Source organism: Fusarium redolens, assembly GCF_020744475.1.
Source record: "Fusarium redolens strain MPI-CAGE-AT-0023 chromosome Unknown BKA55scaffold_9, whole genome shotgun sequence".
Lineage (NCBI taxonomy): Eukaryota > Fungi > Ascomycota > Sordariomycetes > Hypocreales > Nectriaceae > Fusarium > Fusarium redolens.
The window spans coordinates 611889-636623 of NW_025763672.1; the positions used below are offsets into that span (position 1 = coordinate 611889).

At 49.1% G+C, this 24735-nt stretch overlaps 7 protein-coding genes and 1 non-coding gene across 8 annotated transcripts; 4 read left to right on the top strand and 4 right to left on the bottom strand.

Annotated features, from left to right (window-relative positions):
- Positions 1–1469: 1469 nt before the first annotated feature.
- BKA55DRAFT_513010 (uncharacterized protein) lies at positions 1470–9892 on the top strand (the record flags this gene model as incomplete). The annotated part of the gene is made up of 7 exons (XM_046187858.1): positions 1470–2278; positions 2328–2504; positions 2558–3073; positions 3122–3917; positions 4407–4477; positions 5283–5460; positions 6623–9892. 7 exons carry the CDS (start codon positions 1470–1472, stop codon positions 9890–9892), a joined length of 5817 nt encoding a protein of 1938 aa, XP_046048513.1.
- A 739-nt stretch (positions 9893–10631) lies between these two features.
- BKA55DRAFT_t188 lies at positions 10632–10721 on the bottom strand. Its single transcript has one exon. It is a non-coding gene; the product is annotated as a tRNA-Ala (tRNA).
- A 737-nt stretch (positions 10722–11458) lies between these two features.
- Positions 11459–12342, top strand: BKA55DRAFT_540144 (mitochondrial K+-H+ exchange-related-domain-containing protein; the record flags this gene model as incomplete). Its single annotated transcript, XM_046190222.1, has 2 exons — positions 11459–11901; positions 11952–12342. The coding sequence occupies 2 exons, from the start codon at positions 11459–11461 to the stop codon at positions 12340–12342; spliced, it is 834 nt and encodes a 277-aa protein (XP_046048514.1).
- Positions 12343–12645: 303 nt separating this feature from the next.
- On the bottom strand, positions 12646–13195 carry BKA55DRAFT_540145 (uncharacterized protein; the record flags this gene model as incomplete). The annotated part of the gene is made up of 2 exons (XM_046190223.1): positions 12646–12846; positions 12899–13195. The coding sequence occupies 2 exons, from the start codon at positions 13193–13195 to the stop codon at positions 12646–12648; spliced, it is 498 nt and encodes a 165-aa protein (XP_046048515.1).
- Positions 13196–14150: 955 nt separating this feature from the next.
- Positions 14151–16092, bottom strand: BKA55DRAFT_382819 (oxidative stress survival, Svf1-like protein). Its single transcript, XM_046185968.1, has 4 exons — positions 15787–16092; positions 15479–15694; positions 14628–15429; positions 14151–14561 (listed from the first exon to the last, which is right to left on the bottom strand). Exons 1-4 carry the CDS (start codon positions 15807–15809, stop codon positions 14469–14471), a joined length of 1134 nt encoding a protein of 377 aa, XP_046048516.1. The 5' UTR covers positions 15810–16092; the 3' UTR covers positions 14151–14468.
- Positions 16093–17398: 1306 nt separating this feature from the next.
- On the top strand, positions 17399–19493 carry BKA55DRAFT_690840 (uncharacterized protein; the record flags this gene model as incomplete). The annotated part of the gene is made up of 4 exons (XM_046199571.1): positions 17399–17556; positions 17703–17781; positions 18210–18404; positions 18453–19493. The coding sequence occupies 4 exons, from the start codon at positions 17399–17401 to the stop codon at positions 19491–19493; spliced, it is 1473 nt and encodes a 490-aa protein (XP_046048517.1).
- A 590-nt stretch (positions 19494–20083) lies between these two features.
- Positions 20084–21442, top strand: BKA55DRAFT_382925 (histone-fold-containing protein). Its single transcript, XM_046185970.1, has 6 exons — positions 20084–20538; positions 20598–20629; positions 20683–20698; positions 20769–20856; positions 20910–20972; positions 21031–21442. Exons 1-6 carry the CDS (start codon positions 20399–20401, stop codon positions 21115–21117), a joined length of 426 nt encoding a protein of 141 aa, XP_046048518.1. The 5' UTR covers positions 20084–20398; the 3' UTR covers positions 21118–21442.
- Positions 21443–21766: 324 nt separating this feature from the next.
- On the bottom strand, positions 21767–23118 carry BKA55DRAFT_594611 (uncharacterized protein; the record flags this gene model as incomplete). Its single annotated transcript, XM_046195689.1, has 2 exons — positions 21767–22635; positions 22992–23118. 2 exons carry the CDS (start codon positions 23116–23118, stop codon positions 21767–21769), a joined length of 996 nt encoding a protein of 331 aa, XP_046048519.1.
- Between the last annotated feature and the right edge of the window lie 1617 nt (positions 23119–24735).

Consider the following 24735-nt stretch of genomic DNA (forward strand, 5'->3'; position numbering starts at 1 on the left):
TGCTAAAGAAGTCAAAATCAGAAGAAAACAAAGCCCATTGGGAGATCGGCAGGAACGCCGTCATATCCCGTAATGGCCGCTCCGTTCCGATGAGGCCCGTTATGGCTGCCCGGACCGGGCCGAGTTTTAATGACCCACATGAAGAAATCGCCGGTATGATGAAGTCCGGAAGTGTATTGTATGAACCCCACGCGGGAACGGAAGACGGTTTTAAAGTCATAGAGTTTCGGGTGAGGTTTTAGGACTGAGTTAATGGATGATGTTAGTGGGGGGCTAATGAGCTGCTGCGAACTTGCTACTTGATCTCATGATGTTCTGTCTTGGGCTGTCTGGGGATGAAGGTAAGATCTTGCCACAGTGATGTTATTTCTCTGGTGAATATCAGAAACAGGCAATGATAGATATTGCCTGCATAAAATATACAGCACTTGCATTTCTTGAACATAACATCAGTGGGCAATGGATATCTGGGGTTCATGTGCTCTGTGTAATGTTATGTCTCAGTTAGCTCAGCCACGTGACATCACACCGACAAAAACTGATCATCCACAGTCTCATCTTTTCTTGCTTTGGATACCAGCCACCCACGAAGTATCGTTGGACAAGAGAATTCTTGCCCGTCAAACTCGTATGATTCTGGCTCGTACGGTGTTATGCTGTGAAGCACATATGACTTTATAACGCAGGGTCTCCTCTGAACTCAACATCAGTCGTTACGGGGTCTAAGAGCAAAAGGACAGGCCTGGTCTACATAACCCAACCCCCCTGGCCATTTCAGAACCCACCCACGCGGGGGAGGGGCATTTTGATTCGTTTCTAGATGCCTGATGCGTTAGGTGATGTGAGGTAACTGGCCATTAAACCACGCCCAAACTTGGTCTGCCGCGTTATCCTGTGGAAGCATAGCATCCATAACAAGCTACAGAGAGTGCTGAGGAATGTTACTCAAGGTCTACATATGGAGATTGTCTGTGTTACTCTCCTCTTTTCCTCTCCGACTTTTTGATATTTCGTTCATCTTCTCTTCTTTCTACTTTTGCCTTTTTCCTTGGTTCATCTACTAGTTCGTTGAGGCCCATCGAGAGACAACGTCGTCTCGCGGCCCAACTTGTAAGGCACCAGAAGGAGAACCACACACATCCAATCCTTTTCCATTCTCTACCTCTCGCCCCAACTTCCGACTCGACTCGACCTCGACGTGACGCTGCAAGCTGCGGTTGCCATGCATGATCAGCCCCCAGACTCCAATCAACTTTGGGGGGTGCAATTGCTCACGCAGCGTGGACTTCGTTGAGTGGCTCGACCGCTCGTCACCACGACTATTTTGGCCCTTGCCCGTTGCATTCCGACATATAAACTAGTCCAGCCTAGGACACCAACTCTCACGTCCAGCGCGCTGAGCTGTGCTGTTGCTGTGCTGTGCCGTGTTCCCTTCTGGGTCCTGCAGGAGTCCATCCCTCTCAGAAAAAATGAGGCTAGGATACGATCGAGACGTCGCTGATGGAGAGGCCCGACTTCCACTCGTGCGTCGCAGGCCCCTCCGCCCTGAATCTCACGATTGGTACGGCCCTAGTGACGTCGTGCCCTATAACCAGTACCCAATGCCCCATCGGACACGAATCGACGAACTACAAAGGCCCAACGGAAGGACACCCAGGGGATATTCCAGGAGTATGAGTCTCGATGCATACCCGCCTACAATGCCCATGCCGCCAGCACACCTGATGCGTGCCTCAACAGATGTTTACAAGAAACGCCCTCAGTTCTCGGTATATGAAGCAGACGAAGATGAGGACGATGATGAACGCTGGCCGGCTATGAAACCACGGGGTAGACATCCGGAGCCCGCGAGGCCTCGGCAGGTGGTCCGAAGACGGAGAGAGCCTACGCCCGAGTCGACACCCCCGACAGATAGTGAAAGCGAGAGTGAGAGTGAGAGCGAGGAGGAAAGTGACGATCAGAACCAGATAGAGGTTGTGGTGGAAGAACCAGAGGAGAAACATAAACACCATCATCGTCGACACCGTCGATCACCCAGCCCAGACGATTATCTCAGTTCACCAGATGAAAAGAGAACGCCACGGAGGAGAAATCGGATGCCATCGCCATCGACCTCGGACGAAATAGAAATAAGATATCGACAGGCTTCTTCTGAAAGAGGCTCGCCGGACCGCAGACCTGCTCTGAGACGAGAGATCAGCGATACACCCAGATACAGTCTCCCCACAAGATTCAATAGTGTACTTGGTGCTTCTCGGCCACCCGTGGCTTCCAGAAGGTAAGTTCAATGCAATTGATTCTTACGAACAAGACTAATTAAGGATCAGAACTGCCAAGGTGGTTGAGTCTCGTGAATTAGTTCGTGAAGGCCGCCCGCGGAGACTACCTATAGCTACAATTGAAACTGTTGAAGTCTCTAGGGAGTCTTCACGACGTCCCCCAAGCATAGCCCGCAGCGGATTTGGATCATCCAGAAACTCATCCCCAGACCGACCCCGTTTAATGTGAGTGGCATGAATCACATTGCGGTGATCAATTGCTAACAGTCATACTACAGCCGTGATTGTAAAGGCTGTTTAGACGAGGTCCCTGCCTCTAAATGCCCCAAACTTGATTGCGGCCATCGTATGTGCCACAGCTGTCTGAAGAGGCGGTTCAAGCAATCAATGACAGAAGCTGAACATATGCCGCCAACATGCTGCACCGATGCCCACATTGGTCTGGAGCATGTTGACAAGCTTTTTGATTCTACGTTCAAAAGAATATGGAACAAGAAGTTTGTCGAGTACTCCCTCAGGAACAGGCTCTATTGTCCGTCACGACGATGCGGTGAATGGATTCGACCAGCTGATATTTACCGCGATCGCGAGACAGGACGCAAAGCTGCTCGTTGTGATCGGTGCAACACTAAAGTTTGTGTTGCCTGTAATGGCAGGTGGCATTTTGCGAGCAAGTGTCCTAGGGATGAAGAGACGGCGAGGTTTCTTGAGTATGTCAGAGTTGAGGGGCAGAAGAGATGCTATAGATGCGGTGCTTCAGCTCAGCTCCGAGAGGGCGACAATCATGCACTATGGTAAGGACAGCCTTTGATACTTTACACGGTCTTTTCTAACATGTACAGTCGGTGTGGTGCCGAATTTTGCGTCGTGTGTGGAGAGAAACCCAAGAGATGCGAATGTCCATGGTTCGACCCTGATGCTCCCGAATCCGATCACGAGCAAGAGGTTACACATCGAGGCGAGATTCAAGTCTTCCGTGAAGATAGCACTGAAGAAGAATCTCGTGTTGCTCGACGGCCACGAAAAGCTAAACCCTCACGGCCCCCGATTTACGATGAAGAAGCTATTATGCGTCAACAACAGGAGGAACGTGACGATGAATTGGTCCGCAGATCACACTACCATGGCAAAGACTACGAATACGATATTGGAGGTGCTCCAGAAATACCTAGGTCTAGCGATCCTTACTCAGGCGATAGTCCTCGCCGTGTAGGTCGTAGAGTCGTCGGTGCGCCTCCATCATCACCAAGCCGAGCAGAGTTCGAAAGAGGCACCCCCAGAAGCGGAGGATACTACGGCGGACGAATGGACAGACGCCATGCCGAAGACCGTTACGTTCCGGACTCTCCAGGCATGCGACCTCCACCAATGGGAATGCCACCTCCCGTCATAGAGGAAGGATACCGCGGAGGTATAGGACCTCTCATCGTCGAGCGTGATCCAAACACTTACGACGACGACGATTCGTACTACAGCCACAGCTCGCGCAGTCGAAAGGGTACGCGACGCAGCGAGAATCGAAAGTCTTCCGAGCTCGCCGGTCTCGGTCCACGGACCCCGGGATTGAACCGGATCGACGTCTGGCGGACGTTTGTTGAGCCCGGCGATCCCGAGGGAGAGATAGCCGCTGCAGCTGCCGTGACTGCATGAAGTTTGAGCGATAACGAAACGATTTTTTATACGTTTTGATCTCGAGCAAGATTGATAGATTGTCTTTTTGTACGATAGGCTTTCTTCTTTATTTGTCTAGGGTTTAATTTTGGTGGGAACTCTTGTCGCATGGGATGTTACGCAAAGGCCAACAGAACTCTCTAGACGCATGGCATGTCATGGTATGGTATGATGATGGTAGGAGCATAAGCACAAGCGTGCGTGAGCATCGGGGTCTGAGAAGGATGAGACTTTCTGTCATCTAGCCTTGATATTTCTTCATAAATTATGCATTCTTCTGGCCCCCACAACTGCCACGGCATTACGGTTGAGGTGCATATTTGACTTGGCTTATATTCCGAGCTTTGTGATAAAGCTGCCGTGCGTATTTATTTCCGCGGAAGACGTGTACTTACTTCGTAGACCTGCGTATGCGTATTGGACCATACACGGCTTCGATGAAACAAGGCTTTTTAGCAGTTGATTATCTCGCCGCTGGACAGCACCCGAATCCCGTTGTCCAAAAGCCTCTGTGGCGGCCGTTCCCAGTTTAGAACCTTATCACCCCTTGCCCACACATCCTGCCGCCTCTCATACCAGTTGTCCACGGTGAGGGTGGACGTCTGCCCTTGTACAGTTTTTAAAGAAATGGTCTTCTGCGGTGGCTTAGGCATGGCCGGCCACTCAATGGGCCTTGGAACGTGGCCTGGACGAAAGTCTCCTTCCCTTCGTTCCCGCCATTCTTGCAACATAAGCTGATATGATTCAACTGAATGGTCTAGCTTTACTTCCGGGTGCTTTACCCACTTTAACCCCAGGTTGTCGATGTTTTGATCTTCGTGCGGCATGCTCCGGAGACTATCATCTTGAGTAATAATCTCGTAGGTGGTGAATATAACGCCCTTGACATCATTCCGGTCTTCGACGTAACTCTCGCCCTCTCCAGGTGAAGGACAGTTGATGCGGGCCGCAAAGTTGAAATCAAAGAGCATGATAGAGTCTTTCGGCTCGTCAATCAAGAGGTTTCGTGGAGCAATATCTTGGTGCGCGATGCCATGGTCGAGGTTCAAATCGTCTACGACCTTTATAAGTTGCTGTAGCCACTTGAGTTTGAAAACGCGCGACTTGTTCTCCTCTAGATTGCGGCCAGGCACGTAGTTGCTAGTAAATCCTACCACGCGACACTCGAGCTCGTCAACGACGACGCGGTCAAACGGAACGATATTTGGGTGGTGTGGGAGACGCATCCATAAATTCATCTCCTTCCAAGACATCTGCGCATACTGCCACAAGAAGTAGTATTTGAAGACGACCTCCCAAGGGTCAGCTTCATCACAGGACGAGATATTCAAGATCAGGACCTAGATATCACCTTTTTAGCAGGTCCCTTTATACATGGAGAGTATACAACCAGGTCCGCGTCAGGACCAAGCCTTTCGAGTTCCTGAAGTTTGTCCCGCCGCACAGTCTGAACTCCTTCTGGGAGACAGGCATCGTGAAGGGATGGATAGTGTACACAGCAGGTCGAATCGTTTTTCGAATCTGTATATGTCGAGATGATCTCACCGTTATGCGATACATATATTCTGTGAATATCGTGAGATAGTTGATCGCTATGGCGGCTGAAATGTTCAATGGCAAGACTCTCATCGTCCTGCTCCCCGTTCATAGTTACCGAAACAACCCGTCTCTGATCCCAATCGACAAGATGCCAAGTACTCGGTCCACCAACTGGGATATCACCGCTTAGAGAAAAATACTTAGAATCATCGTCAATCATGTTGCTATATTCTTGGGCATTGGAGGCGTCAAGATGTAAGAGGAATGAGGCAAGGCAGATATGAATGTGTCGTGAGATGCATGGCTCGATTATCTTAGTCAGCCAGGGCAGCTCTTTTGGTACCCAAGTGGTGTACAAAGGACTACGTACTTCATTGTAATAGTAATTATATTGTTAAAACAACTTGACTCGCTTCTAAGGGTCTAAATGAATGAAGTCATCAAGAACTTAATATCAAGGAACGGAATGGAGTAGCGCTCTCGTTCAAGATGACCGCGTAATGTGGAATGAGAAAGCCCAACAGAATTCAGTTGGTCCAATGCAAGCAGCTGATCACTAAACTAAAGTTACCTACAGCACCTCACTCAGCGGGAAGCTCGGGCCCCTGTAACTCCGTGGGTAGGCATGCTGGGCCCCTAAAACAACTGCCCCGCCATAGGAGTGATGTCGACGGTCAGCACTGATTGGCCCCCATTGTTCTCTAATGACCGGTGTCGACGGAGCGAGATTGGAGGACACCACAGAAACAAGGGCGAGCTTACCGTCATTGTACATACAATTACACTGCATGTGCTCCATGTTTTGTTTCTAGACCCTTTTTCTGTCTGTGTCTCTGCCTTTCTTGTATTTCTGTGCTTTTTCTACGGTCACCACTATTTACGAACTCGGCTCCCTCGGTTGAGGTCCCCTTTCACCGGCATCTTTCTTTAAATCAACTATTCATTCTTCTTGTTCCTGCGATAGTCGGGCTTGGGTTTCGAAACAGATACCAAAGGCATGGTGACGTCAAAACTTACCGTCTAGTTACCCTACCTTCGAATGCCTATAAGCTTAATCGAGCACGTGCAGTTTCGAACTACTACCAACCTCTTGTCCCACGACGACTTGACATCCGCCTGCGCGCTGCGACGAGATGCTTCTACTACATCAAGTCGGCAGCCTCAAGACAGGCGAAGTCGTTCGCTATACTATAACATACATACCCTCTCAAGACCGGATCCTGCCGTCACCTGAGAAGCTCTTCCTGCGCGTGCGCAACACCTCGGCCATCGCTCTCCGAGCCGCTTTCGTCCACGGACCGTATACTCTTTCCGCAGCCGCTTACCCCGCTGCGTTCAACCCCAACGAGAAATTCGAATATCCTGAGCGCTATGGAGTTCCAGAGTTTGAGCCCATGGTCAAGGCGGGTGGTTCTTGGGAGTGTGAGCTTGTGGTTCCGGTTACAATCCGACAGAGTGCTGGGTTAGGAAGTCATGGGGGTTTTGGAAAGGCGCCAGAGCATAATCATGAAAGCGCCAGTTGGATCGTTGAGGTTTCTTCGCAGATTCTGTTCTCGACTTCTGCTGCTGTTGGGTATGAGGTTGTGCTGGCTCGTGACAAGAAGTCCTTGAGCCTTAGCAACTCAAGTCCTGTTGTCGGTGGACAATCTCAAGTTCCTCAGCCCGGAAAGGTTAGCGACTACCAACAAGGTGTGGAGGCCAAAGAAGGACATCATCCTGCGCAACCTCGAGGCGTCTTTTCTCGCGCGATACAACTCAAGGTCGAAGATACTGCAGCATTGTGGAATACCCCCAGACTTCCAGGCTGGGATGACAAGGGAGAAGGGCGCGCTGAAAAGCGTTCAGGTCCAGATCAGCATGTAGAAAGTGTTGTAAAGACTGGCGATCCCGAAACGAAAGGCGATGAATCAAAACCAGAGAGCCCCAAAAAGAAACAGAAAAAGGTCCACATGGTGGTTCTGACACATGGTCTGCACAGCAATCTTGGCGCAGATATGCTCTTCATGAAAGAGAGCATTGATGCAGCTGTCAAGCAAGCCAAGATCGATGCCAAGGCACGGCGGGCCCGGGAACGTGCCGCGAGGAAACAATCAGGCAATGGTCTTGTCGAATCAGATTCTCACGATACAAAGGACATGGACAAAGTGGAGGGTGAAGATGATGAGGACGATGATGATGAAGAGGTTATTGTTCGTGGTTATTCAGGCAACTCGACGAAAACTGAACGAGGAATTAAGTATCTCGGGAAGAGGCTCGCTAGATACGTGCTGTCCATGACATACCCAGATCAACCATTCCTACCGACAGGGAAAGGAATGACGGATGCTGTAACTCATCCTTTCGATAAGAACGATCCCCAGCAGAAAGCAGTACACAAACACAGTACTATTCATCTCGGCAAGGATGGAGCACATCTTCACAAGGCGGAGCGTCCATACAAGATTACCAGCATAAGTTTCATTGCTCACTCTCTAGGTGGTCTTGTTCAGACTTACGCCATTGCATATATACAAAAACACTCACCGCAGTTCTTCGATCTCATCAAGCCGATCAACTTTGTTGCTTTGGCTACACCATTCCTGGGTTTGAGCAACGAAAACCCTTTATACGTCAAGTTTGCTCTGGACTCTGGTCTCGTTGGCAGGACAGGAAAGGATCTTGGTCTGACATGGAGAGCGCCGACACTTGCAAGGAGTGGTTGGGGTGCTATTGTGGGAAACCTGGGTGAGACGGCGCATAAGAAGGTTTATGGGGAGACGCAACCTGAGTCGAAACCGCTTCTGAGAATCCTACCTACGGGTCCTGCGCATACCGCGTTGAAGAAGTTCCGCAACAGGACTGTATACTCCAATGTGGTCAATGACGGTATCGTCCCGCTTCGCACAAGTTGTCTTTTATTCCTGGACTGGCAGGGACTCGGGCGTGTTGAGAAAGCTCGACGAGATGCTGGCTTGGTCGAAACAGTCGTTGGATTCGGATGGGCTGAGTTGACAGGTACGAATCAGGCTCGTCAGAAGCAACTTGGAAACGGCTCAGCAGGACAGTCTGGTACTTCATCTCCTCAAACTCACGAAAACATGCGCGAGGTTCCCCAGCCACCCAGCACGGCTATGGTTGATGATGATAGAGCGAGTCTACGTTCTGTGGCAACGCCGTATGGCGACGAGGTACCGTCTGACTCTGCTGATTCAACCAACAGCGGTCCATTGGCAGGATTCTTCAATTTCTTCAAGAGCAATGAACCTCCCAAGCCTCCGAATGTGTCCCAGAGGCAGAAGAAGATATACTCCAAGAGTCAAACTCTCAAGCTTGATGAATTAGCCGATGGGAGTGGTGATACTGCTTCTGAGACTGCTTCAGCTAAACAGTCCAAGGTTACAACAGGTCATGAGGGCGAAGATGAGATGACTGCTCCTCCAAGAACGACTATCTTTGAATCAGCAGGTGATCTGCTCAACCCCAAGGTACCGGATGTTGAGTACTTGATCGATCCATCTAAGCGGCCGCGAACTATCTTCCACGATCGAGTCTATCACCCAGCCGATATACCAGGTCCTCCTTTGAAGAGGCGCCCTACGACACTGATCAGAAGGAAGACTGGCCAACGACAGAACTCAATAGGACAGGCCTCTACCAGCAGCGCGGATTCGTCGCCTTATCCTCATGTGAATCATGAGGACAGTTCATTGTCAGCTAAAGACTACGATGATACAGCGAACACGAATCCTGATAAAGATATCCATGAAGTCATCGACACTTCGAACATGCGAGTTGAGGAGAAGATTGCAAGAGCCTACCATAAGGACCTGTCTTGGAGGAAGGTTCTCGTCAAGGTTGAGCCCGATGCTCACAACAACGTTCTGGTCCGCCGCATGTTTGCCAACGCGTATGGCTGGCCTGTCATCAAGCACTTAGTCGATGCCCACTTCAGCGACTCGGCGGCCTCTCGTCTTCGCGACGAGGACGAACACAATCGCGAGCGGGCCCGTAACATGAACGAGCCTCCTGACGAGCACGGAGCCGAGCTCAAGAAGAGTCGAGACAACTTGGCAAGTATGACTCGAACAGATAGTGAGTCTCGGGAAGCTATGGATAAAGTATCGGATCTTCCGAAGTCACAGCAGTCTCAAAGAGGGAGCGATGCATCAACGCACCAGCGGCCAAAGACGGAACGTGCGGACTCTGTGACGTGGAGCGAGCGAGACTGGCACGATAGTGACTGTGATAGTGATCTTGATTTTGGAGGAGATCTGCCTGCGCCAACGTCCCCATCGGCGCTTCATCAGCAGGACAAGGGCAAGGAGGCGCAGGGGCCGTCGGGCGGGTGGAACTGGGCGGAGAAGATTGTGGGCAAGGGAGCTTCACGGGCGAAGAGTCCCGTGCATGGAGCTAAAGATGAATAAGTCTGGGCTTTTAAAGGTGTCATTGTATTGTACGACTATGGATTAAGAAGAGATGGAGATCATACAGGATAGAAGGCGTTGAAGCGCAGCAGTCGATACCACGGCAATGAATCTAGAGATAACTGATCAATACAAGAAATACCAATTCGAATACGTGTCCTGGAACTTTGTCCGTGAAAGCTCAAGATTCGAAAAGATTTAGCTCGGAGCTTGAAGAAGCAAGGCTGTAGGTCTCAGTTCCAATGTCTCAGGTACCAAACATCTGGGAGCACTAATCGAGCGATTGTAGCACCAAAAAGGTAAGCCGGGGCTTGAGTCAAAAAAATCTCCATGATGCGAACTATGGGGAAGTAGGCAGACAGATTCTGTAGGCTAAAGAAGTGAAGAGTCGCCCTGCATAAAGAGGCTTTTGGGAGGTGTTCGTTATGGGATGTCAGAGCGTTGGGATCGAGATCTATTTTGAGACATGGCTTGAGTGATGATGGTCTTTTTCAGGGGAATTCGAGTTGTTCGATTGTGTGAAGTCTGGTTATCTGAAAGATTTGCTTGTTGGTGAATGTGCATGTTCAACAAGGGACATCTAATAAGGTTCAGCATGGGTTCACTCTTATAAAAGAACCCTTGAAGTTAATTCAAGGACCCATGATACAAAAAGCAACCGTTATTCTGTACCCACAGCATAACGAAGATGCAAAAACGTCAAAAATAAGGTATAACAGCGGAATCTAACCGCCAATGTTGGACGAACAGGGAATCGAACCCTGGACCACTCCCAGATTATTCGGATGAATTATGCTAAGGGAGTATTATACCACTAAACCATTCGCCCGAGGAATTGATGCTGTAGAGAGCAGGAAATGCGTACTATGTCGGTGGTTTGTGAGAATTGGTGATAGTGTTGGTTCATGGTGGGGTGGGGTTGATAGGTGAAGTGGCATAAGTGGGGGGCTGAATCGTGCAGGTTGAATCTCTTGGCCACGGCAGTGCATTCAGAAGATACAGAATTGACAGATGGTGTTGTATTATATAAAGAAAAAGAAGCTGTTACAGTGATGATAAAACTGTACTGTCCTATCATGTATCCTCGTGGTATAAAGAATACATGTAAATCAAGAGTTGATGCACGTGTAAATCAAGTATTAATCTATTCTCCAACCATGACGACCATGTGCGTCACCGTCCATTTCTCTCTGGGGGCCTCCAATTCCAACCCGATCCAAGCAAGCTCCAGCTCCAGCTCCAGCAAACTCCAAGTTCTGGAGCTCACTAGAAAAAAAATCATCGTCGTCAGCTTCGCCACGGTTCTAGCCTTTCTCTCTCATAGAATCCCTGTGCAACTCCTCCCAACCAAAGTTGTTGAGCAGGAGGCAACAATTCCTCTGCTAGTCACTTTTTCTTCACCGGCTTCTTTTCTATCCGTGCGGTCTTGCCATAAAGATTTATATTACAGGCGTCATGCTACGATAGTTTACTGTGCTGGTTCTACGATTCTTCTTACGATTTGCTCGGCTGAGCTTTTTACTCTGACATAACTTCCTCTGGCGCATTGCAGCTGCGACTATCAAGATGATGAGATTATACCTCCTACCGCTGTCGACGCGGCGAACACTCCTCTATGCGAAACGACTCGAAGCAAATACTGCGCCACAAGGTAGAACATATGTTGACAAGGGCACTGCCTGGGCAGCCAAGACGTGGGCGCAATGGGAGAAGATGGAGTCTGGCTGGAAGCGCAAGGTCGTCGACTACGGGAACTACGCCTTTCGTCGCATCCCATATGAGGAATGGGGTTTGAAGTCTGTACCGCCTCTGTCGGTAAGACGGCGTGGGAAGGAGATTGAGATGAAGGAAAAGGTCGACTTGTGCTTCCCGAGCTCTGTGATACCGCCGAACAAGGCGGAGGGCATTCTCAAGACCCTTGCGACTGAACGTCAGGCGCTGCACAAAAAGAGGCTTGTTTGGTGTATTGTCGGCATGCCGATTACTATTCCATTTGCGCTCGTACCCATGTGAGTATCTTGTTTGCTTTTTTCTCGAACCGCTGACTAACAGACTCCAGCATCCCTAACTTGCCCTTCTTCTACCTCGTCTACAGAGCATGGTCACACGGTAGAGCCATCTCAGGTGGAAAGCATCTCCAATGGCTCCTCGAGAACAAGCTCCTACGCTTAGCTCCCTCTGAGAAACTCGACCAGCTTTACGCACTACATGCCCCACCAGCCGAAGAGCCGGACAATAAGGAACGTACCCTTCTTACACAAAAGGAAGTCCAAACGTTCTCAGACACTCTTGATATGCCGGCTCTTGAAGTGGAGCTTGAAAGGGCTATATGGCAGGTCGAACAAGCCGTTCAAGACCCAGATAGTCAGAGTCCACCTAAAGAGAGTTCGCCTGGTGTAGCTGCCGAGAAACCAGGATCCACTGAAAAGGTGGACAAGAAAGATCAATGAGAAGAATCACGTATGAGTTTCTTTACGTTAGACGATGTATGATACCTATGTACTGAGCCAGGAGTGTATTTTGGTACGGTTAAAGAAATGGTTGGTTGTATTTGTATTAGACTGGTGTGAATACCTAGGAAAAGGCAGAGGCAGAGGCAGAGGCAAAGGAAAAATAGGCGTGAGTACGCGGGTATATCTATAGAAAAGGTCCTCTCCCCAACGCGCCGCGCCTAATAAATGTTGGCGTAGTATTACAATCGCAATTATCATAAAATTCATGGCTTTTCGTTTCTCTTGGCCCTTCTGTGCAAGTCATAATGTCTCAGCTGCTCTGAGCATATCGCGGACCTTGAGAGCGGGGAGAAGGCCGACGAGACCCATGGCGAGCAGCATGCGTCTTGTCCTGAGACATGTGAGATCTGGAAGACGGATGCTGCTGGCGATTCGGTGAGCGTCGGAGAGTGAGAAGTTGAGGCCGAGGTTCTTGAGGCTGGGCATTGAAGACAGACAGTTCTAGAGATGTGTTAGATACAATTCTTGAGAGATATGCTGAGGAAGAACTTACTCGGCTCTTTGGTGGTGATTTATATCCCATGATAGCAGCTTCAGCGTATTCATACTGAGCAACCTGAGCACTCAGAACATGTCCTCTCCAAGCATCCGCTGCCTTTACGCGGAGGAGTCGTTGAGTGAGAGTGTGTGATCCAGGAGGTCCTCGTCGACCCTGTCTACTTCTTCTTCGGCGCACAATGCGTCCTGAAGCCGTGGCATATTTGTTCTCAGGTCCATGGTTCGTAGGGTTGAGAGGAGATGGAAAGACTGGGGCGTACGAAGACGCATCTTGATAGGTACAGGCGACCATTGTTGTTGTTGTTTGTTTGATGGTATTCAGTATTTCGTCTGAAGGAAAGAGAAGAGAGGAATTCTCAGAGGGAGACCAAGCTATGGAATATTACTCTTGAGGGAGATGTAAAAGAACGAGGGATGGTGATACTATCTGCAAAAGAGGATTCTCTCGAATCCTTATATTCAATTCCTCTGTAGTAAAACTGACACTAGTGCCATCACTCTATCCTCCCCAAGCCATGTAATTAGAGAAAAAATGATCTCCAGGGGCTGGACGGTCCAATACTATCAGAGTAAAACATCGATGTTCTGGATTAGAGGAATGCTCTCTGCGCGTATAAGTCGCGACCCTTGAGAAGATCGAAAAGGTCTCCACCAACAAAATGGTTCGGATGTGGAGGCTCAAAACTCCTCGTCAGGTACAGAAAGTGAGCTGCAGCGACTCAGATGATCAGACATGGAGCACTAGAAAAAGCAAGGAGACGTGCAGACAAAAAAGGAGTCTCTCGGGCTTTGAAGAGAAACTACTGCAAGTCACAGAAAGGATAAAAAAGAGACTAAGAGATTGTGACGAGACAGACACCAACGGGCGAGACATGAGGATCCTCTGTGTGTGTGGGAGTGGAGAGGCTCGTGTCTTCTTCATCCCTTGATATCGTGGGCGGGGGGCAGAAACAGAGACCTGACCTGATAAACTGCCAATATTATTGGCTTTTCTCCCTCAATTGCTAAACTCTACGGCTCGACAAACCCCTTCAGTTGAAAGAATATATCCATTCTATCCATTGTGAGAAAGGTCGATGGGGAACTAGACAATAAGACTGTGGGAACGTGGTCGATGATCTCAGCTAACGAGGGGGAATACAATGATCGATCCATATTATCGGCCCGCGTGCTACTAACAACAAGACCTGAACTTTACGCGTCGAGGGACGTGTCAGTCAAAATAAAGATCGTTTAAGCTGAGTTAGCCCAGAATATTAGTTGGTTGGTTAGTTACTACAAGATAGATAGTTCAAAAGCTGAAAGGGCATCATTGTTCCATCTAAGTTAGTCCTAAGCGAGTGAGTGACCAAGACCTGTCCGTCCGTCTCCAACGCCGAGCCTTCCCCTCCCCCTCCTTCTGATCAAGTCCAATTCTGGCTTGAATTGTCCGATCCGATCTGATCTTATTACTGTATTACCCAATGTGATGCAAAAGTCGTACTCTGAAAAAATTAAACCATGAGGTCCTCAAGACGACACCTGAAATAAAAATTGGCATCGTCTTACTCTATCGTGTTTCTACCTCACGAGATGAAAGTAGCTTCGGTAAAGATGGTGCCCTCCTCGACGATCTCCTCATCTCCAATCTTCAGCTTCAGGGAGAGCTTGGGATGGTACTATAGATTTTATAGTCAGCAAGGGGGTTAAGTTCAACCAGTCTTTCGGAAATTAAAAAACTGTACCTGATAGATGTATGGCTTTGTGCCAGCTGCAGCTGCGACAATGGTCTTGACGAAGCCGGGGACTTCGGCCATGACGTCAACTCGATCAACCCTCTCTCCGAGAGATCCCTCAACTGAGGCCTCGACGGCTTTTCCGTCCTTGGTCTTTCCGGCCCATGTGTATTTGGCGTCGCTCGGTTCAGGCCAGTCATTCTCCGAATCCTTCTTAACTTGAGTATGAGTGGCCGCGTTGTCGACGCCGCCGATGATAATCTCGCCATCCTTGACGATACCACCCACGTTAACGAGGGTAGAGCCGTACGAGGGAGTGCTGGTGAACTCCATCAGGACAGCTGAATAGGTGGGACCCTGGAAGTTAAGAAAGTTCCATCGAGATGCGGCGTGGTGCGGCTTCATGCCCTGGAGGGCGTAAGCGAAAAAGGCCTTGCCCTTAAAATCCATGGGGCCATCCTTTGTGGTGATAGTACCCTCGGAAACACAACGAGGCCAGAAGGCGTGTCGCATAGATCCCCATGGGTTCTCGAGGTCGGTGCCGTACAGGGTTGTTCCTGTGGTTCCGGCTTGGAAACCAGGTGTAGAGCGGGTGATCTTGAGGTTGACGATGGCGTTGGGGTCGTTCATGCTCTTGATGGTGTAGTAGGTGCCATCCTCGGACAGCTCGACCGCGCAGTCATCGGCGTAGAAACTCGTCTTATCCTCGTTGAAGTCATGGTTGTTGAGGGGTGTAGAGGCCCAGAGGTGGGGCTTGGAAGGGTCTGAGTTGAAGACCTTTGCGTTGAATTGGCAGGTTGTTCGGATGCCACTTTGAAAGCATTAGCAGAGCCATGTGATAGTGGAAACTCGTAACATACGCTACATTACTATAGATGAGCTGAGCAAGGGCAATATAACCGTTGTCGCCAAAGACGTAGAAGGTATGTGTCTCAACAGAAGTAGAGTCCATAGCCTGCCACTTTAGGTCATTTCGAGAGATCTCGGTGTAGGGAGTCTTCTCAGCCTCTGTAGCGACAGACTTGATGGCAGAGGGGCCATAGATAGGCTCCTGAGTGCCGGCGACATTGGCCAGTCTATAGCGGTCAGTATTTTTACATGAAGCTCTCCAGGGTCCATCTCAGTGGTGGGGTCAAGCAGGATCTGAAGGGGAGACTCGAAAACGTACTGTTGCTTGGCCCAGTTGAACATGATGAGTTATATGAAGGTGTTTGTATGTGTAAGAGGGAGAGAGAAACAGAAAGTGGAATGTGCTTCGAATGAGGTTGATGGGATGATGGGTCGAGAAATTAAGGAAATGCTGGGGACGTCGTTAATTAACCCAAGGCTGGCTACGGCATGGATTGGATACTAGAGCTGCAGTCCCAAATATCGATGTCACTTTCACACCGCTGGGCCTGGTTTTCTGTGGCGCCTGGTTTTCCCCTGGGTGATGGAGGGGTACTTGAAGGATATTGTGGCTGGTGTCAAATCGATGATGTGGGGAATGACGTGTGTTGAGCATAAACGCGTAGCAAGACGCGTCTATTCTTACAGTTGTACTTGCTACAGTACAGTGTCTTATATGCATGTTACACTGCTGTAGAATATCCTCCTTACAGCATGTTGAGAAACATGAATATGTGCAGTTTTACGCCACGCATGTCATTGAATAGGAGTAACTGCTTATTTAGTGTTGAAGAAACTAATGTACTAATGTAATTCCCGTAGCTTCCGGCATCCACTTATTGTAAATCAGCTCTGACTGGGCTGGTAATCTCATCTCAAAATCATGCCCAAATGGTCCCATGATGCTGAACTTACCCTAGAGATAAACCTGGATTTATAGGAGACATGACAAGCGAAAATTGCTAATGCATCATTCATTCTCGCTGGGTATATAGTTTTGTAATTTCTAATTACTTGTTGTAATTTTTTTTGCCTTATATAATAATTCAATTGGTCGTGTCTCTGTTGTCGTGAGCATGTAACATGTAGACACAACCTCAGGCATAGGACTGCAGCGAATGTGATCACCGAGAGACTCGACTGAGTTCAAATGTCAAAGAGTAATGCATCATCGAAAACGTGTGAGAGGCGTAAGATTTTACTATGAATGGAAACTGTACAAACGGTAGTATAAATTGTCGTGCTTTCTCTATGAACTACGACTTAGTGTAATGCCTCTATATGGATTTAACGATAAGATACAGGATCTGAATCATAATACATAAATCCCAACAACATCGTAGTGATCCCAGATCTACTAGTTTCGGGTATGCAAAGATGAATACGAAATGTTAAAGTTTACCTTACCTTATCCCTCCGCGACAGGGGCAACAAAGAGTAAGGTAAGATTCCACAGGTACTTTGAAGCGACCAATCAGAAGGCGTCTTTAACTATTACCTGTAGTCCAAAACCCTTCGGCCCGTCATCTACTGCAGCGACACTTGGACTTCAGTGCGCGACGCGCTCGGTCACTGGACTTGATTTGACTTCTGATCGCAACCTTCCAATCCAACCTCAAACTTATCTCTTTCCTCATCAGCCCAACCAACGACGTTACCTAAATCTTCCAACTCCACGCCAAATCACCAAATATCGTCTTGCGATCGCCACAAACTCATCAGCCTCATTGCGCCTCAAAGTCATCGACACCTGCACTTGCGCGTCAGTCAAAACTGCCGAGCACCACCATCTTCAATCTTTATCGAGCATTATCGATAACATCCCGCGCGCTTCTCCTATCGATTACCCTACCTTGCTTCAGCCCTGTATCATTTTGCAGGCAATTGTCACAATGGAGGAGGACGGGGCGCAACTTCTGCAGCAGACAGGACTTGATCCTATTTCTCGACCAGACTCTACTTCAACTTCAGCTTCATTACCACACGTATTACCAGGCATTTCAGCCCTTGCTGCTGCCAACGCGGCTACAGAAGCGACATCTCAACTAAGGTACGATGATTCAAGGACTCTGCCTCATCCGTGATAACGATTGCGCGATACTGTCAACTTGCGCTGGAGCCTCCATTCAACCAAAACCCTCCGACACCTCCATTACCAAAAAAAAAAAAAGATTGTTAACTAACCCCTGTCTGTAGAGCATCGGCCGCTCCGTCGCCCGCAATGTATGCCACTGCATCTCCTGCCGCAACGAGTGGGGGATCTGGAAGCACAATGGTAAGGCGCGACCATATTTCATTATCACAATCTTATCAGCACTTCTCCGTATTGCACTTTATGCTGGGTCTACGGCAAACATATGTCATCTCCTGCAATCTTATCTCTCTCGAGCGGATGCATCCTGTCACGTTTTTTGCGGCGCCAGTCCAGTTGGCCTGGCCTTATCGCAGGCTGATTGATACAATCACGTGTCTTATCTCCAACCCTTCCCACACTAAGCCCCTACGGGATGGCCGATGGGTCTCGGGCTTATCTGGCTTATCAAGCGCAGCCAGTTACGTTGCAGCCAAAGAATTTTACTCCATCCTCTTATCGTGGCCGAGATAATAATCATCGCTCTCCCTCCCGCTTTCGCATTGCATTGCATTGTATTCACTTTACACTCAACAACCGGCAAGATGATGGCAACTAACGGATCAACGCAGCCTACCTGCCAAAACTGCAGTACCTCTACAACACCATTATGGCGTCGCGACGAATTCGGTTCGGTTCTGTGCAATGCCTGTGGCTTGTTCCTCAAGCTGCATGGTAGACCCCGGCCAATTTCCCTCAAGACAGACGTTATCAAGAGTCGCAATCGAGTCAAGACAATGCGCCCTGACTTGGCGAACAAGAAAAAGGTTAGTCCAATGCGCTCAGAGGCATTGCGCATCGCTAACGCGGATTAGCAACAACAACAGCAGCAGCAAGCAGCTGCGCAAGGATTCCCTACGACCGATGCAAATGGATTCGACACGACCGGACAGGCTGCCGCCGCCGCCGCACACGCTGCTCAAGCCGCGCGACGAGCCTCCCAGAGATCGAACGGCCATGACGGAGCAGACTCACCAATTTCTCGCACTGGTACTCCCTCTATGTACGCGCATGGCCTGTCCTCCTTCATGGTCGACGACCCTTACCAGACCGGCTTTGTCGCAACAGGGGAAGGTCGCGCGTCATCTCCCACGAACGGGGACCGCAAAATGGACGCGCCACAGACGCATGAGCAGCTTATCGCGCACAACTCAAGCCTGAAGACGCGGGTTAGCGAACTCGAAGTCATCATTGAGCTTTTCCGAGGCCGCCTTAGTCAACTCGAGCAACAAGAAGCTGTCGTTAGAAGCGGACAGCAGTTAGGCCAGTTGCGTTCCCAACTTGAGCAAACACAAGAGAGCGAGGCTCAGCTGCGCCGGCAGCTCGAGGATAGCCATCGACGAGAGAGTAGCCTTAAGCGACGCCTAGATGAACTTGAACTCGAGCTTCAAGCTTTCCAAGAAGCCAACTCGGCCCCCGGAGAGCGACCCGCTAAGAGACCCCGTACCATTGAAGAGCCCACAAGGACCCAAGCAGAAGCAGATATTGAGGCGGCTGCTGAAGCGTTGCTGGCTTCGGAAGCCTCTAGACCGAGTGAGGCTGCTGAGTCTGCCCCTGCTGTGGATGGTCCTGAACCAACTGAGTTGCCACAACCCTCCGAGGGTTCAAAAGAAGGTTCTGTTCCTAAAACCGAGGATGAGATCGAGGCCGCGGACGTTCCGATTGATCCTAACATGCCCGTGATTGGCGATGTTTCTCAACCTGCGGCAGCAGAAGAAACAACGCCAACTGAGGATGTTGAAATCCCTGATGCACATGACGCACCCGAAGCACCTGATGCCGCTGCCACCGCCGATGCCACTCCTGAGGCTACTGAAGGGACAGAAACTCCTGCGCCCGGCACTGCAGCTACATGAGAAAAGTGATGTTGTAAACGTATCAGACTAGTAACGCAATGGACTTGATATGTGCATCAGTCGCTCAAACTGCTACTCCATTTATCATTGATCCAACGCTACTGTCAGATTCATTGCTCGGTGTCTTGGCATCAATTACGACTCATCTTGATTTATACCCCCTGTGCGAGACCTCAGTCGCTCTCGCTTTTTTTTTCTTCATGATATACCTCCTAGCGGCAAGGGCAGCGAGGATTTAGGCGTTTTGGCCTGTTTGTTTCGAAGTGTAAGAGACCATTGAGGAGCATACAAATGTTTTAATGGGACGATGAATGGCGAATGTGAAACTCGGTATACCGATACACGGTACGAGGATTCAGTCTTGGGAGTGTGGGATTTCTCGGATGCAAGAGGAGATGGAGAACATGGTAGTTATCAAAAAGTTTAGCTGCTCTCGCAATGGAAAATAGACCCTGGCTTTGATTCATCACTTATCTGATATGATATCGATAGCATGGCGTTGAAGCATATCGTAGATTGTGATGACCCCAAAGCGTTGAAACCGTTACAGTGGTAATTCGGCCCCCCTGATCTATTCACCTTTATATAATCTCTTACCTTCTATAAATCATTTTCTGCTTCCCTTGACTTCCTGTGTTACCTGTCGTTCAATCTCCTGACAGTGATTGCCAGTGAGTAACTGTCGCAGTCACGTGGTCTAACAAAGATGATACAGAGCAACAGAATAGCACGAGTTCCCCTCCAACCAACAACAGAGAGAACTTACAAACCTGAGAATCACTTAATCCTTCAAAAACTCACTGAAAAGACCTACGCTATTAGGCCTCTTCAATTATAATTGTATATTCATCTTGGTTGAACCACTCTCTAGTCAACTCTCAACTCGACTGGCAAGCAACCACGATATGCCTACAGTCCCCACGCGAGGCGGCCCTCAGGGCACGAGACCCACGTATTCGGGAGGTAAGGTTGTACCTTTCCAGAAGAAAGGTCAAGCGATCCGTGGTGCTTCAGGGAAAACAGTCCTAGGAGGTCGTCGTCACCGGTAAAGTCAATCCCAAAGCTAAACTAAGACAGCTGAAACAAATCCTAACAATCTCATAGTAAGATTCTTCGAGATTCGATTACTGGAGTCAGTAAGTTATACACTGATCTTTCACTAAGGATCACTGCTAACAAGATGATTCAGCTAAGCCCGCTATCCGGTCAGTGAATCATATTCACCTCTATCTACCTGAGACATATGAGCATCGATACTGACACAGTGAAACATAGACGTCTAGCACGTCGCGGAGGTATCAAACGAATTTCAGCTGGAATCTATGATGAGGTCCGAGCTGCATTGAAAGAACGTCTTGAGGCGGTATGCAACATGCCTATACTGCTTTATCTGATCTATACTAATGCCGTTATCAGATCCTCCAGATGTGCGTCATCTATGTCGAATACCGTAATGCCAAGACTGTCACGGTCCACGACGTAAGTTGCTCTGCGCTGGCTGCCACTGCTGAACAGCACCGACTGACATAACAAATAGGTCATTCACAGCCTCGCGCGCTTTGGGAGACCTATCTATGGTTTTGATCCGGATACATACGACGGTCAGAACAAACCCAAGATGTAACGCCCAATCATTTCTACGCATTCGACTTTCTTCATACCCATCATTTGATATGGGCGGTGTCAGGCGTCATATTCGCGCATTGTTTATTAGCATGTTGGTCCAGGTTGGGTGTTTAATACCATGAACATTTGTGGAAGGATATGAAAACAGAAACTGTCATACGGGAAAATGCATATCCTGTTTAGGAGAATCGAAAGATTGATTGATATTGATCATGAGCTGTGCCACAACCTGATAAATTATGAATTTCTGTAAACGAAAGGAATATGGTATGATATGGGGTATCTCAAGTGACAGTACAAGTAGGTACGGTATCAAAAAAATAAAAATAAAGAAAGAGTCGCTCCTCTGACCATTAAATGCTTCCTCCAAGTAGCATCTCACCCCCCTGACCTAGAGTCTATACTCTAGCATGTCCCTCTTCTAGTAGTATCTTTGTAGTTGTTTACTGGTTGTATCTTCTTTCCGTCGATTGTATCGTCTTCTGGGTATTCGTTCAAAGCATTCTTGAAATCTTCTCCTCGTCGTCTTCCATCCCTCATCTCATCATCGTCATCTCGTATAATGGCGTTCTCTTGATGACCAACTCGTCGAAAGGTGTTCCTCATCCCTGGCATGTGTGAAGTGATGGTTGATCAAGCCAACTCATTTATCTCCTCTTCTTAACCAAGTCCCAGTTGGACAAGATACCATCCAAAGCCCTGGTAGCTCGGACCTCGTCACGTCGGAAGGGGGCGTTGAAGATGCCAGGAAGGAGCATGGCGCTGTTGGCGTGCTCTTGAGCGAATCCAACTTCAGCATCCTTTCCACAACGTTCCTTGGTAACACGGACAGCTTCCTGAAGGAGATCCTTTCCAACGCCCTTTCCACGGTAGTTGAGGTTGGTGGTCCACGCGCGAATGACACCTTTGCCTCCTCGGAGAGAAAGCGATCGTCTACGTCTGTGGCTGGAAGTTGGGTTGGGTTCCAGGCGTAGAACAAGGGTTCCGATGATGTCCTGGTTCAGACGAGCAGCCAGCAGGGTATCCTCCTCTCCATCATCAGCACGTAGCCAGTTCCACCGCAAGCGTTCAGCCAAAGAGATATAGCCGTTGGCCAAGTAACGGATACCCATGAGGTAGCTCATGATCACTCCACAAGAAACCGTCATACCAAGTCCTGAGTCACGAGTAACGCCGCCGAAATGGTAAATGGCAGCCAAGGTTGCCGATAGGCCGGCAAGACAAAGCGGGTGGAAAACGAGGTTCAAAGAGGCCCTTTGGCGCATCTGAGCAATAGAGTCGGCAACGAGGCGCATGCCCTCAGCCTTGTCTTGAGGCTTGTCGAGAACCTCGAGAGACAACGGTTCGACGTCATCGTCGTTGTCGAGACCAAAGTATGGCGTGGAAGCTGCAAGCGGAGAGGGAGACGGCGGGACAAAAGAGGAAAAAGGAACAGATGGACCGAATTGCGGGGTGCTGGTGGCTGAAGTCATTGCCGAGTGGAGGACAAGGTTGGCGCGGAGGAATGTGAAGAAAGCTGTAGGTTGCGATGTTAGTCATGGTGTTTTCGTTTACACGTTTTGGATCCGCCAAGGTTTGTTCCCAAGCCGGCCGTATTGAACATGATTCATGACGGAAACATATCCACACAATCTATCATGTCTGGAGCCTGCTGAAGCTACAGAATGAATAGTTCCAGCGCTTGAATGTTGAGTTTGTGACCATCGAGTCAAGGCTGTACGAACTGTCGTGTGCTCAACCTAGTCAAAGGTTGTGACTGGGGTAGGCTTTGATGGTGGCCATAGTAACCAAGCGACAGGGGGCTCTTACACCAGGACAAGGCCCTGAAAGAACAAAGAAGAAAAAAATATATGAGAGATCAAAGAAACTCACCAGCACTGGTCTTCAAAACCGGAACAGCACCAACCCTATCGACAACTGTGCTTGGGTGGCAGGTCCTCAGATCAAGCTCTCGAATAGCAATATGCTGAGGACCTTCCATGGTGGTGTAGGTGGCCATGGTGAGATATGGCGTATTAGACTACCTTAGGTAGGTACTGTAGGTAGAAAAGAAGAATGAGATAAGAGCAGTCGAAGTTTATAGAAGGAAGCCAGCCTTCAGAAACAAAGTGGACTGGGGAAGACAATAAGGGGTATAGTATAATAGTATGATTATAAGGTCGAGATATGATTATGTTTAACAAACAATAGGTGGAGGGAGGAAGAGGGAGACAGGAGAGAAATAGATCGAGACAAGTCTGGGGGAAGAGGAAGAGATTTCAAAGTTTCGAGAAGAGTAGGGTCGTCAGCTCCTGCAAGTCGAAAAATAGGCTTGGGAACGACCCGACGCTCTGGTGGCCGTAGCGTCTTTTTCTTTTTCGAATGCGACACACTCTGCATTAAGATCCTTGCATAGTGCGGCGCTGTCACGGCGTCGAGGCCGGATCCCTGGGCTCTTGGCTCATCCCTGGACTTGTTGGTTGGCGCCTTTGCGCCTCTGTTTCTCTTGTGTGTGTCTGTATCTCGCGAGTTTAGACAGATAAATGGTCTGCTTTGTTCTCTCTAGCGTGGATGCGGGATGGTGGAATCACTAGTAGCTGATTCCAAGCGGGTTTGCACATGTGGTAGTGGTGGTGTTGATGTCGGTCGTGGTTGCGTGACAAGATACGCTATCTTGTCGAGCGATATCAATCATCGTTGGCCTGGGCTCTTGAGAAGGATTCGGTGTAGTGGTGTATTTGCTGCAAAGCACATATGTACTGTGGTTCCGTCACAGTATCTTCACTTTGATAATGATACCTATGCACCCCTCTCTTGCCTTATCTTCGAGATTCACCCAATCATAAAAATATATCTTGTCTCTTGGTCGTACCGTCATGTTCCAAGTTCAGAGCTTCCCACTTCCCCGCCCCGCGTAACTAATCATCAATAACCAACCTCATCAGAGCCGTTGTCTCTCGTCTCGTCTTTTTGTTGAATGACACAACAGGGGGCATTTCAGCCTTCAGCCCCTCATCTCCACTTGGTTCCCAGCAACAAACGACTAGAAGCGGGGAGCCGAGACGACCAGCGGCCCAGAGCATGTTAGTTTATCGTTGGTGCCCTGTAGTCTCATAACGTTCAGGTTGGCCCATGCGAAATCGAAATTCCACGGGCACGCGACGGCCAGTCAATTAAATTTGATTTGATCCTGCCTTGACCATGCTTGGGCCCCAGCTGTTCGCTTTGAAATAAAGGGCTCACCTGGTTCCGGGGCAAGTTATAACGCAGCCGAGTAAGGCATGATTTCAAGGTGTGAGTGGACACACTGATAGCCTGCCTGCGTTGGCTCTAAAACCAACGTCTGCAACCTTCATGTGCTTGAAGCTTTTGACAATCGGGCGATATCGATATCATTGATGTGCAGGTCAAACTTTCATACAGAGGGCAGATAGTAAATCGCCGCTTGGCACCCGGTTTGAACGCGACATGTTCCGTAGCGGCCTTTACAGCTGGATCGTCAGGGGCCTGCGAAATCTGTTCCCAAGAGCTGAGCAGTCTAGACCAGCGACAACGGTGTCTCCTCATCACACTAACCGTGCCGGCGCCGTTGTCTTGACGCCATCTCTCTCATGCGGCAGTAGTCATTTGAGGATCA